Source organism: Fistularia commersonii, chromosome 34, assembly GCF_037954325.1.
Source record: "Fistularia commersonii isolate RoL2024-O1a breed Wild chromosome 34, RoL_Fcom_v1.0, whole genome shotgun sequence".
NCBI classification, from domain to species: Eukaryota; Metazoa; Chordata; class Actinopteri; order Syngnathiformes; family Fistulariidae; genus Fistularia; species Fistularia commersonii.
In genome coordinates, this window is record NC_141317.1 from 928,682 (window position 1) to 948,104 (window position 19,423).

At 37.6% G+C, this 19,423-nt stretch overlaps 2 protein-coding genes across 3 annotated transcripts; both read left to right on the plus strand.

The window, feature by feature from the left end:
• The first annotated feature begins 986 nt into the window (after window positions 1-986).
• Window positions 987-3,794, plus strand: taf10 (TAF10 RNA polymerase II, TATA box binding protein (TBP)-associated factor). The gene is made up of 5 exons (XM_086141825.1): window positions 987-1,407; window positions 1,633-1,790; window positions 2,387-2,451; window positions 3,196-3,310; window positions 3,478-3,794. Exons 1-5 carry the CDS (start codon window positions 1,275-1,277, stop codon window positions 3,565-3,567), a joined length of 561 nt encoding a protein of 186 aa, XP_085997951.1. The 5' UTR covers window positions 987-1,274; the 3' UTR covers window positions 3,568-3,794.
• Window positions 3,795-8,991: 5,197 nt separating this feature from the next.
• On the plus strand, window positions 8,992-18,922 carry ppih (peptidylprolyl isomerase H (cyclophilin H)). 2 transcript variants are annotated; one of them, XM_086141827.1, is made up of 9 exons: window positions 8,992-9,043; window positions 12,547-12,611; window positions 12,775-12,798; window positions 14,014-14,058; window positions 15,079-15,121; window positions 16,151-16,243; window positions 18,105-18,192; window positions 18,311-18,351; window positions 18,645-18,922. In XM_086141827.1, exons 2-9 carry the CDS (start codon window positions 12,559-12,561, stop codon window positions 18,711-18,713), a joined length of 456 nt encoding a protein of 151 aa, XP_085997953.1. In that variant the 5' UTR covers window positions 8,992-9,043; window positions 12,547-12,558; the 3' UTR covers window positions 18,714-18,922. The 2 variants fall into 2 exon arrangements, with proteins under 2 accessions (XP_085997953.1, XP_085997952.1); XM_086141826.1 differs by having other exon boundaries at window positions 9,025-9,205.
• The last annotated feature ends 501 nt before the right edge of the window (window positions 18,923-19,423 follow it).

Here is a 19,423-nt window from a genome sequence, read left to right on the forward strand (position 1 = left end):
CCCTTCAGGAGTCGCCACAGTGAATCAACCTTCTCTATCTAACCCTATTCTCTGTATCCTCCTCTCTCACACCAACTACCTTCATATCCTCTCTCACTAACTTGTCAATACTATTTAATTCCAATGTTTTAAGGCAGAAGTCTTTTCAACCTCAATTGGCCGATTCAATTTATTTTCAGACACTGCATGAAATACTGTATCAGGTTTAACCAAGAACTGAGCGTGATGCCTAATTTCCCTCTACTACCACAAATGATTGTGGAAAATCTGTTCATTGGAGTTAGGTTTCTTGGATTCATTATGAAAGAAGCTTCAGTCATATGTCACACTTTTGAATAGCCTGTTTCATTATTTTCCCAGCCGCACCCTCTGTCCAATTTTCTGCGGACTATGCCTGCGTTGCCCTCTCGAGCATGCAGGCGAATTTTGTTGGGTGATTGCCCGCCGCCTCTCGGCTACACCGTTGCATTACATTATCAACTTTTAGATATACCGGTCTATACCTGTGTATACGTGCCTGTCCTGCATGCATTTCTTGTCAGGCGGTTAAAGTGAGCCAAGGCATACTTGGAAAAGCACATACATGCAGAGAGCCGTTTTTTGTTTGTTTGTTTGTTTGTTTGTTTGTTTGCAGGGAGCAGATTTTTTTGCAGGAGGGAGTATTTTTGTTTGTTCGTTTGTTTTGCAGGGAGCAATTTTTTGTTTGTTTGTTTTTTGCAGGGAGCAGTTTTTTCTTTGTTTAGCAGGGAGGAGTTTTGTTTGTTTGTTTTTGTTTTGTAGGAGGTAGTTTTTTGCTTGATTGTGTGTTGCAGGGAGCTGTTTCGTTTTGTTTTCGCAGGTAGTCGGGTTTTTTTTCTTTTGTTTGTTTGTTTTCGCAGGAAGCGTTTTTTTATTTGTTTGTTTTTTTGCAGGGAGCAGTCGGACCGTACAGAGTTGATTCTCGTCGTCACAGTCTGACGTAACGCAGAACGAAGGTCATGTGACGCGATTAGCTGCCCGACCGGCGTGTAGTCCGAGTCTACTGTTTGTAGCTACTAGCTTTGTAGATGTTGGCTAGCGCGTGTTTCCTTGATTTTTATACCGTCTAAAAATATAGAAGTATTCTAGCTACCAACTTACATTTTTTTCGAAAAGCGAAGGTAGAGCTACAGCGATTGGAATCGAGTTTGTGGGCATATTTGGAACATAATCTGCTCTGGTTAGCAAATGTTTTGCGCGTTAGCTAGCTCTAGCAAGTGACTTCTAAACGGCAAAGATCGAAAACAAATTTGAACATGAATGTTGAAGGCGTCAGTCAGTCTGCCACAACGGGAGTTTCATCCACTACGTCTACAACTGCAAGTAACTGTATCGCAAATGATAGTGCAACGACCAACGTCAGCAGCATCCCTTCGGTTACGACTAATGGTAATGTTCGGTGACTTCAGCTGTTTAGCTGAACCATAATCGACGCAGTTCCCCCTTTCCTACTCATTCGATGTAATTCTGACTAAATCTTGCTTGTCACACAATAACTTGCAATCAGCATTTTGTGACCTGATAGCATAGCATTCTGTAACGTCACATAGTGTAGAATGTGTATTCTTTTAGTTAAAAAATTACGTGTTCCTAAACTCTTATGACATTTTACAGCTTCAACTTCAGCGGCCATGGTGACACCTTCATCAGATGTGTCCGTTTCTAACGGCGTATATGTTCCCGGAGGCATCACAAACGGAGACATTAAACCTGCAATCTCTGCTACACCCTTAGCTGATTTTGTCATGCAACTGGAAGAGTACACTCCTACAGTAAGTCAAGTTTGCTCCATTACTTAATTACTGCGTTCACAGGTATTGCAGTTGTTCTACAATCTTACTCTGCGCCTTGTCTTAAAATTGATCGCAGTTCAGTCACACACATCCACATCCTGGTAATAACAGATTTTAACATGAATAGATGGTCAAATAATTGGATTTGTACTATTAAAATGTGGTGGTGTTTTATATCCACCTGAAGGATGAATAGTCTTTTTAAAATGTTTGTAAAGGATACCCAGCTTATTTAGAGCTCTATATTTTAGTATTACAAGAATAATGCTATAATGCTCCTTGTTTAATGGTAATAATTTTTTCTCAACCTGATTTTCCCCCATTGTGGGAATTTTGTACTTGTGCCGGGACTACTACTTATCTTCATCAAATTCAACACCAAGTCTTACACAGTAACAGACAATGCTACTTGTAATCTGTTTGAATATCTTAAAAGTTTGTTTGGGGTTCATATTGTTGTTGGTTGAAGAAGTGAATTAGTACATTAATGACATGCAATATCAGTTCCTTTTAAAAGTGTGTATAAGAAGGCCTATGTAGCTTTTGACGAAATGTTAAAATGCATTATTTTACAGATCCCTGATGCAGTCACAGGCTACTACCTCAACCGGGCTGGCTTTGAAGCTTCTGATCCAAGAATGTAAGTTAACTGCACTATATACCTCAAAGTCCATGTGTTCGTCCATTGCTGTTTTATATCAAACACTTGTGAGGAACCCTGGCTAATAGATGTTGAGTATGTAATATATTTAGAGATGTGTAACAGTTGTTTAAAAATATCCCCGCACAGAAAAAAATTGAATCTTTTACCATATATTTATCCTTTGTCAGCTTCAGTAGAGAAAAAAAATAAAGCAATTTCTTCTTCTGTGATGGAGTTATCTTTAGATTGTAAGGAAGAGGAAACTATGAGGTTTACATTTTTACAAGCAGTGAGAATGAACGAACAAGTCCTCAAAGGTCTTTGTATGTCTTATCCTGTACTCTTTCTTAAATCATGTTTGTGTCCAAACATGACTGTTGTATTGTCTCAACCAAATCACAGTTTGAATGCTGTTTGCATCCCTAGAGAGTTAATGGTAAACCAGATTCACTAATCACTTCTGCATGAGGTTCCCACAAATACAAAACGATTCTTTGAAATGGAGATGCTCGTTGTTGTCTCTTTTAAAAAGTCAAGACACATGAGTTTAATGTTACATTGGACTATACCAAATGATGATTTTAAATACAAGTAAGAAGCCTTTAGGCATTTGTAATGGCTATCAGTTGCAAAACCTAGCAAGTAGTCGTTGCCATTAACATTTCTTGGAATTAAATAGTTGTGCGCCAAAGCCAAGTATTTGTGGCAACAATGAGGTAATTTTATTTGTTCTTTCTGTAGAATCCGTCTGATATCCCTTGCATCTCAGAAGTTCATCTCAGACATAGCCAATGATGCACTGCAGTATTGTAAAATGAAGGGCACCGCCTCAGGAAGCTCTAGGAGTAAGACAAAGGTCTGTTTCACTTTTTTATCTGTATTATATAAATGGAAGACTCACTGTATGCTGAAGATTCAATAAGTTATCTGTTTGAATATCCATGTCTGCAAAAGTTATAATTTATTTTTAAGACCGCCTATCAATAAGAAGGACACATTTGTTCCCGTTGCTTTTCTTTTCAGGATAAGAAGTACACCCTGACCATGGAAGATCTGACCCCGGCTCTAACAGAATATGGCATCAATGTCAAGAAACCATATTACTTCACATAGAGGTGTCTTTCCTCAAGGCTTTAGTTAATTTTACCAACTTGCTGTCCCACTAGAATGATTATTGACCCCCTCCTTTGTTATAAAAAAATGTGTCTATAAAATCACTATGCTTCAGTGTAAATTCGATAAATCCTTGTAGTCATTTTGCATCTGTCTTTTCCATAGAAACCACCTTTGCATTTTGGTAAATTGTAAACCTGTTTTTGTTGAAAATAAATCCCTAATCATGAACCTTAATGTTTGTGAGACGCTCAAGTAAAATTGGATTAAGAGTTTATTCAATGTCTGTCCTATAGAGCAGCCCTAATGTAATCAAAATTCTCTACATATAAATTTTAATTAAGCGTTGTCATTTGTTGGTTACATGAAAAGTAGTTGGCTATTTCAACATTAATTCATGGGTTTTCTTTCCCTTAACCAGACCTGGGAATGTTATGTCCCTGTCCGGCCCGCGTTCCGCCAGTCATAAATAAACAAGTATTTTGGTTTGGATGCGAAGCAACAAGACTTTTATTTTGAAAAGGCCTGACGCCTTGTGCTGCTGTCTGCATAGTGGCAGGTTATGTTAGCAGCCAAAAACCCACAATCCCCAAAAATGTCGATTCATGGTAAAAAAAAAATAAAGTTTTCAACAAGGCACGGACAGCGGAATATTTATCTACAGAAGTCAAAGTTAAACCCGTTTGTTTGTTTTGCACAAGTGGCTGTGTTAGAGGATTGCAATCTCCATCGTCACTACGTGACCAAACGTGAGGTGAAATACAAGAAGTTTTCAGATAAAGAGTCGTCTGTATTGCTTGCCCAAACTCAACAAACACTTTACAGAGGTGCAGCAGTCGAGACAAGTTTTGTCATATCTCACATGTTCGCTTGAAAGAGCCAACCATTTTTTGATGGGGAGTTTATGAAGAAGTCAGTGGTGGACTTGTCCGCGCTTATATGTTCCGAAAAAACGTCTCCCTTTCCCGCCGCACCGTGGCGACAATGACTGAGGACATGGTGAAAAACCTGGAACTACAAATGAAAGACAGCCAGAATGACTTGATTATTTTTTTTTCCTGGCTTTGGATGAAAGCTGTGATATGCGGGACACTGCCCAGCTGCTCATCTTTGTGCGTGGGATCAACGCAAACTTCAAAATCACGCCGTAGCTGGCCGGCATGCGGTCAATGAAAGGGACAAAAACAGGGAGTGATTTCCTAACAGGTAAATGTGTTGAAAACTTGGGGCTGAAATGGGACAAACTGGTGGTCGTGACAACAGATTGCTGTCCAAATCTCACAGGAAAATAGCTGGTCTTTTAAAGAGAATCCAAGACAGTGGCAGAAAAGAACCCTGAGCAGAAATTCCCTTTTTTTTTGTTGTATTAGACATCAGGAAGGGTTCTGCAAGTCAGTGTTAAAAGTGAATCGCGTTGTTGAAGTTGCTACTAAAACAGTTAACTTTATCAGCAAGAGCTGTGAATCACAGACTATTTGTTGCACTTTTGGAGACAAACAAGACTGGCCACGGTGACATAAGCTACTGTACAGCTGTCAGGTGGCTCAGGTTGGGAAAAGTGCTGAAAGACTTCTGGGACCTGAGAGAGGAGATTCAGGAGTTGTGTGAGAAGAAGGGAAATGCCATCCCTCAGCTTTCAGAGGCAGACTGGTTGGCAGATCTTGGTTTTACTGTAGATGTGAGTGCTCAGATGAATTAACTTAATTTCAAACTGCAAAGCAAAGGACTTTTCGAAGTATGAAATGTACAACGGAGTCAAAGCTTTCAGTAGAAAGTTGCAGCTTCTGTCATGTCAAGTGAGAGATAATATTCTCATTCAAATGCATTACATTACATTACAGTCATTTGGCAGACGCTTTTATCCAAAGCGACCTACAAAAAATGCAATTCAGTCACCGAAGATCCGAAGTACCAGTAGTCGGAAGTGACTGCTCACCCAAATAGCCATCTCAGAACCATATACATACATACATAGATTCATTTCATCGTTTATTTATTTTTTCCGGGGTGGTTGGGGGCTAAATGCGATTACTAGGGTAGTGCTAGGTGAGGAGGTGTGTTTTCAGCTCACGGCGAAAGATGGGCAGTGACCCCGTTGTTCTGACCTTTTTGGGAGTTTGCTCCACAACCGAGGAGCCGAGACCGAGAAGAGCCGAGACTGGTTCGATCGGCAGCCAGGGGTTCTGAGTAATTGGGTCGACAGTCGCCGAGAGGTGGCAGATCGGTGGGGACGGGTAGGGACATGTGCTGATGTGTTGACCATATGCTGGAGATATGACAGGGCTGTCCCATTCACTGCCCGGTAGGCAAGCACCAGGGACTTGAACTTGATGTGGGCGACGACCGGGAGCCAGTGAAGGGACATAAGAGGGGGAGTTTTGTGGGAGAATATGGGATGGTTGAACACCAGGCGGGCTGCCGCTTTCTGAATAAGGTCCAAAGGCTTGATGGTCATCGCTGGGGCACCAGCAAGGAGGGAGTTGCAGTAGTCCAAACGAGAAGCAACACTGAAGCAAGCTACACCATCAGCAGGTCAGCTCTACAGGTACTCATCCATGTTAGATGCCCTGCATTTTGAGTTTTCAAGGCAATTTCAAGACTTTCAAACAGTCAAGGGTGAAATGCACATGGGTTCTTCTCCCTTCACCTGCAGTGTTGATAATGCATCCAGTGATGTTCAGATGGAACTTATTGAAGTGCAGTCTGACACATGTTTGGCAAAGCGCTTTGGGTCAGTCCCCCTGCTTGACTTTTACTCTTCACTCAAAGAGGAGGACTTTCCATGCATAAGGTGACATGCGCAAAAGGTCCTTGTGGTCTGTGGATCTACATATGTATGCGAACGGACATTTTCAATGATAAAGTTTAACAAATCCAGATCCAGGTCTTCCATTACTGATGATCACCTCGTCGCTGTCCTGCACATAGCCACATCAGACATTGAGGCAGATTTCAATGCACTTGTTGAAGCCCATGACAGATTGTACTATACACATGATTAAAATCAGTTATTGCTAATGTATAAAGTTGATCAGTTGTTCATCTTTAAGATAAGACTTTATTGATCTCACAATGGAGAAATTCCCTTGTGGCATTATACAAACCATTCCAGTTGTGAAGAAATTAACAAGTTAAAAATAAAATTGTGATGATTGTGTTTGTTCTATTTAAAGTATTACTTTTATAAGATCACTAAGAAGTCACCCTTCAACATAAATGACAGTTTATACATTTTTATAAATATTTACAGAATATTCGTATTTCTTACAGAATATTCATATTTCTTATTACCAAAAGAATCTTGATTTAAGTGATGCATAAAAAAAAGGATTAAATGAGAAAATGTATTTTGAGCAGTATTAAATGATTAGTCATTGTTGGTTTGGTCCCCCAACACATTTCAGATTTTTCATGTGGCCCCCTGTAAAAATGAACAGGGCACCTCTGCTCTAAACTGTCAAATGCAAATTGTTTTACCAAGGCTTTGCAAATAATGAAGCACTGAAATGCAAACACAATTTTTTTTTTTTCTTCGTAAGACATGTCAGATATTCAACATATTTCGTATACATGACATTTCAGGGAATTCATATATTTGACTGCTCGGATATGACTAAAAGAACAAGTGGGGAAAGAAGTCTGTAAAATGTAAACCTTAAGTAATGGATTAAATAGATATAAATAAATGATTAAAGTAGGTAAGAGGACAGTGCATTACAACAGATATTCAAGTATTTCAGATTTGATTCAAGACGTAAATGTTTAGTTTGTGTGTACTGACTGGATTTATTTCTATTATTCTGGTGCTCCAAACAAAAATTCAAATCCCGATTTTTTTTTCTCATAGATGCTCTGATTGAGTCAGCAGGCGGCTAAGAGCAGAGAGGAACCACCAGGATGCACAAGATGAAATCGCTGTGGTTGTCCTGTAGCTCAGGGGTGTCAAACTCATTTCTCATCGCGGGCCACATACGGCCTAGGTAGATGTCAAGTGGGCCGGACCATTAAAATAATAGCATATTCAACAATAAATAACCAAAATATCATGTCTGTCCTCTTTTTTGGTGTAAAGAAGTACAAGGACATTAGAAAATCTTGGAATTTAATGACCGATCCCTTGACAAAACATTTCATGAAACACCTCATATTTCCTTAGACAAAAGTGCAATTTACTTCTATCATTCACATGTATGAATTGCAATCATGTGATCATGAGATCCAACTGATCGTACAAAGGCACAAAACTTTAACAAGTAATTGGTATTAAAAAATATAGTAATGCACTTTAAGATTAAATGAGACTTATAAAGAAAGGGATTTTTAAACAATTTACACATGTGCATATAAAATCTAAATTGAATCCCTGCCTTCACCCTCCAAAATAAAAAGGGTGCTAAGGGTGTAAGGATTGGAGTATTCACCTGTCCTGTAAATGCGTAAACTTCATCCATGAAACATGCATACTCATACAATACATACTAAAAATGTATGGAGTTGCATGAACAGTAGAATTCCATCATACTAGTTTGTAGTGAAGTTTCTGACTTAACTTTAAATTGCACATTTTCGCTAGCAATTAGCTAGCTGGCTTTTACCGCTGCATCACTGATTTCTCGGCTATGGTTGAGAGTGGACGCTGTTTCCTCAGACCAGCCAGCAATTCGTTGATCTTATCTCTTCTCAGTTGTCTTTACAAGCTGTCATATTTTTCGCTCTGATGAGTCTCGTAGCGGCGTCGTATATTATATTCCTTAAATACCGAAACTTGTTGCAAAAACGCTAAGCACAAAGGTTTCCCGTGCGTCTCCGTAAATAAATAGGACATAGTCAATTTTTCTTTGAAAATTCTACACTCTTTAACTACTTTTCTCTATTTTGATAACGACATTTTGGCGAATGAGGGCGTAGCGGGGAGGTAGAGAACAGGGTAGAAACAACGTCATAACAAGCAACAGGTGGTGCATTGATAACGTCTGCTGATTGGTCCACCTCAGTGACGCGGATTGTCCTCTACTCTGACCAAAATAGTGCGCCTCTTAGCGGCAAATTTTCGAATTGCACTTAATTAAAAAAAATAAATCCTTGTCTTTTAAGCATTTTTTTCACTTTCAAATTATCCTGCGGGCCTGGTCGAATGCCCTTGCGGGCCGGTTCCGGCGGCCCGTATGTTTGACAACCGTGCTGTAGCTGCTGTAAGAATAATTTCCAATTAGTCAGTTGCACACTATTTTTGAATAATTAAATTGTCAGGTTGGATGGAGTCCATTGCAACCCCAGCTTTAAATGATGAACACATTTTGGAGACCCAAATCAATCACATCTATTTAGACGATCAAAACCCGGTACGTGTTGTAACGAAACTCTCTGATGTGTCATTAGTTTTACCGCTTGAAGACTTCTTGAATTTTTGGCTCGGCCTTTCCGTACACGCTCTTTTGTCCCACCCCGCTAGCCATACTACAACTCAAACTCTCCAGTAAGTCGCCCCAGTTGCTACACATTTTCTGCTCACAGCGTGTCGTCCACCGAAAAAGCAACTGTTCTGCCTTTTAACACCGGGGAAAGCACAAACATGTCTATTCCGTCAACGAATCCTAACAACCCAATTGTTTTCTTTGATATCACTATTGGAGGGCAGGTAAGTAGGGAAAACACGTTGCTTCTAGCTAGCAGGCAGCTAACTACGTTACCGCTAAATCTTAGCCGCTGTTATCATCGATTCCGCGCATCAGTGGCCGTGGTGTGCCGTGTTACTCTTCGGCAAACTTAACGCTTATGTTAACGTGGATGTGGGTTTTTGTCGGTGGAGGATTTTCTGTAAATAATGACGTTAATGAGTGCTCCAATTGAATCCACCGATATTTTGCGATTAAAGTAGTAAACGTCGTTGCTCAGGATTGTGGTTTAATTTACTTGTCCAGTGACTAAAGCAGGTGGTTTGACTGTATGCATTAGTTTTGAACAGAATATTAAGGACGTGGTTCTGAGCCGAATTGCCTAATGCATTGCATTTATTTGCAGTTTGTGAAGGCCTCCAGTCAATAACATCTTTTTTTAGCAAAATGAAACAAAACACGTAACGCATCAATTTGTCCAAGTGAAATAAAACCAAGAAATACAACTATTTCTAAAATAGGTAATGCTTTATCGATCTGACAATCTTTGAATGACAGACAACAAAGAAGACATTTTGTCTCTCAAAGAAATGTATTCTATAGACCTCATTTTCATTATTCCGAGTTTTCACTGGCTTCCACACCATAACTTGTCTTGTTTTGTGTTGTATGTCTTCTGTATCTTCTGTAATGTAGCTCTTATTAGAGAGGAAAAATGTCTTGATTTGAATTAATAATGATTAACAATTTAATGATTTATCCTTTATTAATCCCCCTGAGGAAGTTTGTTCTCTGCAATGAACCTATGGATGAACCGTGATCAGTAGGCTGCCAGGGGAGCAGTGAGGGGTTTGGTGTCTTGCTCAACAACACAACTAGGAGGATAGAGCCAGGAATGTTCGGTTCCAAAGACAATTACTCTACCTCCCGCTGCCCCTTAGGACTTGCTCTGTATTTGTAATTGTCAAAAATTCTCTCAAGGGCAACGCAGCTTGAGAAAACATCTTTGAAAGGCAATAAAAAACATTAAGTTGAATGATTATTTATAATAATAATAATACATGGTATTTAAGATGCCTTACTCAAAAGTCATGGTCACTGTATGTACATACTTTTACAAAAATGTACAAATCTGACTTTAGAAGTAATTTAATTCACATATTTATCTCCCTAAGATGTAAAGCATGCATACCTCCACCTGTCTATTGTTGGCTGATAAATTGAACAGGAGAACGACTGACCAGAATGAAAACGTTACAGATAAATGTAAAATGGATTAATTTCCAGCAGACATCCAGCTGGACCCCTGCGCTTTATCAAATTTTGCTATGTGGTTTAAAGAGGGTTGGGTCAGTGTTTTATTTTGTCCATCAACAAACTTATTGTTGGCATTGATACTATGTTTTTTTCCTAATCTCACACCTTATCTCACACATGATCAAATGTTGACACTAACACAGGGTGGTATTTATCTTTTGAGGTTGACATTTGGTTAATTTCACGCCCCACAATTAGATTTTTTAACATCACCATCATTTTCACTTCCGACAGAAAAAAAAACATAGATCCAACAGCATTGTGACTTATAACTGATGCTATTAGTTCCATAGTGTTAATAGTGTCATTCTAAAAGCAGCATTAGTCGTTCAAACTTCACTTACAGCCTAAATAGTTATGTACAGACATCCACTTCCAAATGTACCCCCCAAAATCCAGCACTGGTTGCCCTTCCTCTTTTACTAAGTTGTAAGTAATCATGTTTTTTTAAGGAAATTGTTTTGAAAAGAGCAATGAATCTTCTCAAAGCATTTTAAGTTTTAAACAATCATGCCATTGTTACTCATCTTCCGGGATAGATTCAACACATCGAGAGATATTTGCCACTGTTTTGCTTCTTTGCCCATGTGCCAGTGAACTTGTCAAGAGCACACGTTTTCCAGTAGATTTATGGAAGGCCCAAGGTTTTTACTCCTTCTCCAGAAAACACCACCACCAATAAAGTGTTGGTGCACTCCACCCTCAGTAGGTTGATGCAGATGTAGACAGGCACACTATAGCCAAAAAGCAGAAAGGCCCTTAAAACAATAAGATAAGTTATCCAAAACACACTAATGCCCAGTATCAAGCACAGACACAGGGTTTTGGAAGAGGGTGTCGCTACCATGCAGCTAATTCTTGAGACTGCATCATGTCTCTTTGTAACATGCTTAAGTGAACGATGGGTCGTTCTTCTGGTTCCGTGTTTCTTCCCTTGCCACTTAACAGAGCCGCCTCCCTCATCCAATTTGGAATCATTGACAACATTGGGCATTGGGCAACATTGAAAATATGATTATGCTTAAAAGCACTACAGCTAAGGAGGAAGGGGTTATAGAGTCTTGCACTTCACACATCCTTGCCTTCATTCCTGTCAGTGCCGGGACAACAAAATTATTACTTCCTGCAAGTTGATCTGTATATCTTTCTTTTTTGTTTAATGTTAATAAGGATAGAACATTATGCAGAGGTGTACAATTAACAATTTTATAGACAATCGATACTATCTATAGTTGCGGCGGAGTAACAGAAAATAATTGAGAAGCACTGTACTGTGGTAGCTATTGTATAATTTTAGAGGGGGATGTTTAAAAAATGTCTGGTAGACACTGAATCTCTGATGGTTCCAGATTTAGGCCGTCATAACGGCTCGCAGTGTATTTTGGGGTTATCTGTACAATATAGCAGTTGGGTGGTCTCCTGCTTTTAGTCTTGACAATCTTTTCTAACAAATATGATCGCGAAATGTTTTCTTCTTCCTAGGAGGGGCATAACAGAAAATATTGAGAAGCACTGCTTCTACATCTTTGTAGGAATTTGAGCATCATCTGGTTGCCAAATGTTGAGTCAACTATCTTGTAATGTATAGTTTACTGAGCATTTAGTTTATCATGACAACTTGCTGTATAATATAAAAATTAAGAATATGCAATGAGCCCGATTACCATAAAACATGATGCATTTCTGTTTTAGAGGGTCAAGGAAGACTTAAAATTATGAGATTTTTTTTCCAAACAAGTTGAGATTTGTTTAACCCTTTAAATCCCTTTCATTTTTTTGCTACTCGAAAATACTGAGATCTCACCCACCGTTCAAGTACTGAATTTCTAAGGACCCAGAAATTGTTTAAAGATTTTAGAAAGTTTTGATGAATAGACCATTTTGGACATTTTCCAATGGTTGGAAATTGGGACATATTACATCCAAGTATGAATTTCACCTGCTTAAAGAAAACATATTCAGCATTATTCTGACCTTTTCTGATTTCATTTTATATTATCTTGAGTTTTTAGTAAAGTTATTTGAGTCAGTTTATCTCTGCTTTCAGGATGTGGGAAGAATGAAAATCGAGCTATTTGCTGATATAGTTCCAAAGACGGCAGAGAATTTCAGGTAAGATTTCATTGCGTGAAGGAAACTTTTTTTTTCAAATTCAGTTCCTTTTTTTGTCCCATAACTTGTGATATTTTCAATATAAAATAATGTCATATTTCTCTGTTAATGTGTCTGCTCGCTTAATAATTGTCGTAAATCACAGCTCCTTCATTTCTTTCAGGCAGTTCTGCACAGGAGAATTCAGGTAGGAGGACATTACAAAATGAATTGATGGATGTGTGTGTTCACAACTCATACAACCATAGTTTGAGATTACCTCAGTTTTTAGAAACAACTATATGTCTGATATTAGGAAGAAAGTACCTTTTTTCACCTTCAGTCATGAAATAGATATCTTTCTCACACTATCCTCCTGGCTTACTTTGCATTTCCTTTGACCTGTTTGTATTTTCATAATAACAAATAGGTTTATAAAGCAATCAGGAGAAAACAATGTATAATTGAACTGGTTGATATCTGCTTATTATCTTGGAATAAGGAAAAGTGCTCAATCATGCCCTTGGCCTTCAGTACAAATATCCTGGCGACTCTCCTTCAGACTTTCATTAAAAATGTGTACTGCTACTGCAGCAGATTTATTAAATCATTAAGAGCATGCTACTCTCTGCAAAGTGTTACTATCTTGTCAATCTGTACCAAGCGAAGCATGCAGAAAGTAACCCGGAGTCAGATACCTGATTTTGAGAACGACCACAAAAGGGTTTAACTCACTCCCGCTTTCATTAAATCTAACCACTGTTTGGGGAAAAATTGTACATTATGTGTATATATACAGAACATAATATAACTATATTCATTTTAATATATTCTCTTGGAAATATGTTACATCTTAAAAGTCATGATTCAATCTAGGGACATTGGTTAGTAATAGCAAATATGGTCTTTAAATTATGCGAATAAACATTTTGCGAATATTGTGACATCTGGTGTTCGATTTAAGAAGTACAACTCGATTCCCCCCTTGAATTATGATTGCCCACTGGAAAATGAAGGATGATAATAATCATTTTTTCCCAAATTTAGCTTGCCTTAGACAGAATTAATAATCTGTTTCACCAAAAAGACAAAATTGGGTCTTGGTGGAAGATGACCCACTCACAATGAGTATGTAAATACCTCATTCTACCCTTTGTTTCATGTAAAATTGTAAAATGGTGTCCCCATATGTTTGACTCTTACATTACATTTCTTCATTAAGATCCCTCTAAATATTCCACACACAGACAATGTGAACAGCAAAACAATTAGAACAGCTACCTATCAGAGATGGTTAGTGGCATGTAGCCATTAAATGCTATACTGTATATGTAGATGGGGCAATGGAGTGGAAAGCAGCACAAAGTATTAGTTTTCTGTGCAGAACAATAAGTTAATCTTTGCAATAACTTCTCCCTGACAGGAAAGATGGAGTTCCCATTGGTTACAAGGGATGCACATTTCACAGGTATAATATATTTCACATTTTATATTAGTGTGAGAATGATAAATTCCTTTATTGTTGTTTGAATTCATCTGAAACCCACAACCTGAGGTGACCATTAAAAAGAAACAAAATCAGTCACGTATTAAATTGTTCTTTGGCTACATGATGAACATCATGAAACCTTACCGTAAATGGTGTGGTTGTACTATGCCATTTCTCCTCACACAAAGGGGTCCCCCCCCCAGGGCAGTGTGATGCCAGGGAAGGCGTGTGACCCCAGGGAAAATGCTTATTTTTGCTGTACTAGAATGAAGTGTAATTGCACATTCACAGTAGGTGGCAGTGGCCCTATTGGTTAAAAAAAAAAAAATCAGCACAAATTGTTTTATTAATTTTGTTTTGTAGGTTAAAGCGTTTTATACATTGTGCTCCTGAGTTAATGTTGCTGATCAATTTGAATTTATTATTTTTTATTGATTTTATTAAATTTTAATTTTCAGTATCAAATGGTTCAGTTGGTCAAAAAGTTTGTAGTTTAGGTAAGGATTTAATTTTTTTCAATTTCAGACAAATTTATGCATTTTAATCTTTTCTGTTAGACTAAAAAGCAATGTTAAAGTTATATTAAGGTTGCAAGTTGATCTTTATTTCCTTCTTTTTTCTATAATGTTAATAAGGATACAATGTTATTCATAGGTGTACATATAACAATTTTATTGACAAATGATACTATTTATTGTGGAGGAGAGCTGGGGGGGTCGCAAAATGTTTTCTTCTTCCTGGAGGCGGCATAACAAACGTGAGAAGCATTATGTTATGGCAACTATTGTATGAATCTAAAGAGGGATGTTTAAGACTGTCTGGTAGACATTGAATCTCTGATGGTTCCAGATTTAGGCTATCATAACAACTCAGTGTATCTAGGGGCTATCAGCACATTATAGCATTTTGGTGTTCTTAGTCTTTACAATTTTCTAACAAAGATGATCTTTTACTACTTCAGAGATTTCATCTCTAATGTTTTTGTTTTTGTCCTGACAGGGTGATCAAAGACTTTATGATACAAGGAGGGGACTTTGTAAATGTAAGTACACGTCTCTTTTTAACTGTCAGGCAAATGAGTAATTGCACATCAACGCAATCACGAGTTTCACTTGAATGACAAGTGATTACAAACAGTTCTGTCTTTATCTTTTGTGAGGGTTTGTTTCAAGTTGCAAAAGTGAATTTGTTCTTGGTGGTGATACTTCAACATACCTTAGTAGCTGATGCATTGCACACAAATACAAGCATTGTGTAAGTAACAGTGGCCTTTGATGGGATTACTGTTCTGATCACTGCTTTTAAGATCTCACTATGTATATAGACTTGTGTGGGCGAAGTTTTTGACTCGAGGCCACAATGGGTTCTAAAATTTGACAGAGGGGCATGTTTGTGTGAATTAATAACTAATAAAAATGGCATTGATAGAATAGAAATACGTGTAAAAGTCATTACATGAAAGGATTTGGCCTTTATAAAAGCAGGAATATGAAAGGCTCATGGTACAAAGTGTTGAATTGTCAAAATGCATTGATTTCATTACACAGTAGAGAAACTCATTCAGTTTCAGTTGGAACAGTGATGTTCATCTCCTTTTTTATGCCTGTGCATCAAAGTCTGGAGTTAGTTTTGTTAGGGCAATTCTCAGGATAGATACGAAGGTGTTGATCAGATAACTTGTTCTGTGACGGGCTTTGTTGATATTCATAATGCTAAATGGCCATAGTTTGCCCATGCCTCATATAGAACATTGACACTTACCACCTGTCATGGAAAAAATTCTAGCTAAAAGCTTGTTAATCAATAGTCTTTACATTTATGAAAGTGGCTGAACTGTTGAATGGCACTCTTGGAAGTGGATACTCAGTTCACCATGTTAACCAGATACCATGTTTTTTTTTTTGTGTTGAGCCTTTTATTTTTGTTTTTACTTATTCTCAAAATCAGACAAATAAACTTAAGGAAGAGACTGAACTGTACAGAGTGCACATATGGGCCTACGCATTAAGACTGCAACAATTGAAAAAAAGTGGTGAATGTATCATGGTTTTTTGTGTATGTCTTTTGACAGGGTGATGGTACTGGTATCTGCAGCATCTACAGGGGGCCCTTTGCAGATGAAAACTTTCGAATGAAACATTCTGTTCCTGGTCTTCTGTCCATGGTAGGTATTTCTGTTGAATAACTTGAGATCAGAAAGTCAGGAAAAGAAGAACTAACTGTATTGAGACTCCTTGTTAATTTAACCAGAACTTTAAAAATACTAAATATTTGGACCAAATATCAGTAATATTACAAGCTTACATATTATTTAAATCCACAATACTGTACTACAAAAATCCTGAACCAAAATTTACTTTAACATCAGAAAGATGTCAATATATCTCACAATATCTCACAGTATGCTGGACTTCATGTCACACAGGCACATTTTGCTAGGAAATGATCGACAGGTCGACTCTAAAATACAGTTTTGGGAGAAATCTAAATATTTTTAGTTTCTTTGTGCATTGACATTTGGTTGATTACAAGTATCTTCAAGGAATTCCCAGTTATCAAGAGGTTATTGTCCTATTTGATCAATATTTGTACCAGCTACAGAAAAGTGATAATAAAGATAATGTTGATTTGTTTAAAATTATCAAAAAAAAAAAAAAAAAACACTTACAGGCTGCCATTGTTGTTTACATTGCACTGCTGTCCAGGTAGTGATGGCGTGAGGTTGAACTGGGCTAGGTCAAATTCATTTTACTGTACTGTGCAAAAACATTTCATTTGTGCAGCCCTTCCTATTTGAACCAAAGAGACTTGAGCGGGGAGGATAACGCTTAAGACAGAAGTCAAAATGAGCTTCAAAAAGAATACTAACAAAAATGCAAAGAGGCAGAAGTCGCTGATGTGTGTGCAGCAACTGCATTGCTGTGCTAAGAGAGAGAGAGCATCTGTTGTAAGGAGCTCTACATTCTGTCATTGGCTGTCCAATGTAGACTTACAGACTGCCGTGTTGACTGACCAAGTCGTCAGCTTCGTCCTTGGATTCCTCAGTTTCCCGTCATTTGTCATTGGATGCTACTTCTTCAGTAGCGGGCTTATGACATCCTTGCAGGAGGATATCCAGCGGAGATGTGGCATTTTTTTCGAAGGGGCTTCACTCATTTCCCAGGGTACTTTGTATGCTTGTGAAAGAAAACTATAGCCAACATGTTTAGCTTTAGTGTCTGTTTAAAACTAGCATTATCTGTGATAGCATCCAGGAGCTCTTTCAGGAGCTTAGGTCAACAAAATGCATCAAATGCATTCGGAGAGAAGCGGCGAGTACACAGCCACGGATCCTTAAGAAGTGGTGTACATCCAGAGGCAATTTTGCACTCCTTTCTTCTTTTCTTGGCCCCTTTGCTTGCATTGAGCTGGAAATTTCTATTATCATTTTATTTATTTATTTTTTTTTAGATTTGATTGTACTTTATTAATCTCTTATGGGAGATGGATGAACCATGTACAGTTTGAAGCCATCTAGCAGCATCAGGGGAGCAGTTAGGGGATTCTGTGTTTTGCTCAACAACTCTAGTAGGAGCTGGGAATGTTCAGTTCAGTTTGCCACACTGCCCCAAAAAATTGCACCTTAAAGCAACACGATGTGGCATTATTGCTGTATGTAGTGTACTATACTGGAAGTTAACACAAACAATCTGTATATGTCATCAACCCTGCATGCATTGCGCTAGTAAAATGATGGCTGTGTCGGTAGGTTAAAATATGTTTATAAAGAAATAACAATTCTTTATGCTTTTTTTTAACAACACATTCTAGTATGAGACAAACATTGAAGCATGTTTATGCCAATTTGTCCGAGGCGGGGTTGACTTTAAAAATGTATCTGTCTGGATAAAATACTCAAATATATCAGCGGAATTTACGTTGTTTATTACAAGTTAATTGATCCTGATCACCAATGAATTTGTTTTTTAATTTTCAAAGGAATGAACACCATCCATTTTCAAAACTGTTGTCATCATTTTTTTCAGGCCAACAGTGGTCCAGGGACGAATGGATGTCAGTTTTTCATAACCTGCACAAAATGTGATTGGCTAGATGGGAAACATGTAGTATTTGGTAAGTCTCAGGTTAATTTGTGTTAACATTTATTCAGCGGTATCAGATCAAATGCTTTACACATCTTGAATGTACAGATGCCTTTTTGATTTTATTTTATGCATTTATTTATTTTCAGGAAAAGTTGTTGATGGTTTGCTGATTATGCGAAAAATTGAGGTAAAACTGAAACTTAATAACTGATAATGTAAATTCATATGATGGAACACATTTCAAGAATTTTATATAATATATGATTGTTGAAATGTATTCATAACATTTTATATTTTTGACAATGGAAAGACAGCGGTGACAAAAATATGTCAGAGGTTTAACATTTACCTGTACATTCACCAAAAACTTAGGATTGAGGCGAATGGAAGGAAAACATTCATAGATTGTCAGGGTAATGCTGACAGCCTATAACAAAGTTGAGGTTTTCAATAACTGGCTTTATTTTTCCCTCCAAACAGAATGTTCCAACGGGCCCCAACAACAAACCCAAGCTCCCGATTGTCATTGCTCAGTGCGGAGAAATGTAATCCCACTCCAGTCAAGCTCTAGACACAATGTCAGTTCTTCACTCGATTTGATTCTCTGCCACACATTTTTTGTGTGTGGTTTCCTTTACATAAAGGTATTTTTAAATTGGTGAATAACTGTACAATGCTAGGGAAACTACATTGTGCAAAATGGGATTTACTTGATGGTTAATTAGATGTGTTATAATAAAGCTTTTTTTTTTAATTTTTTTTTACATATTTTCATTATGTAAAATCCATGTTCAACTATGTCAAAGTGTTGATTTTTCCAAGAAAAAATGAAAAAAAAGAAGAAATTTCATGTGTCTTGTTTATAACAAAAGTATTTTTTATTATTTCCAGTGATTTAAAGTTTTTCTACTCAACAAATAAGCATATATCAACAACATATTGAATTCCTATGCATATATATGCATACTGGGCATACACCTATTTACACCCACTATGACAACATACATCAAAAAAGTTAATATGTTGCCAGCTATTTTCATCTATTGTTGGACTAAATTCTTTGCTGAGTAAGCTGCAACATGCCTGTCACTATTATTTTCTTTTACATCTTTTCTCTGAATTCATGATACTCTTGCTCTCTTTGCATTGGTGAAGAGAATCACGATTGTGCTTGGTAATTTTGCTTAATGCAAGAGATTTAAAACACTGATCTTCAAGAATATGACCTCATAATGAAAACAAAAATCTATAAATGGCCA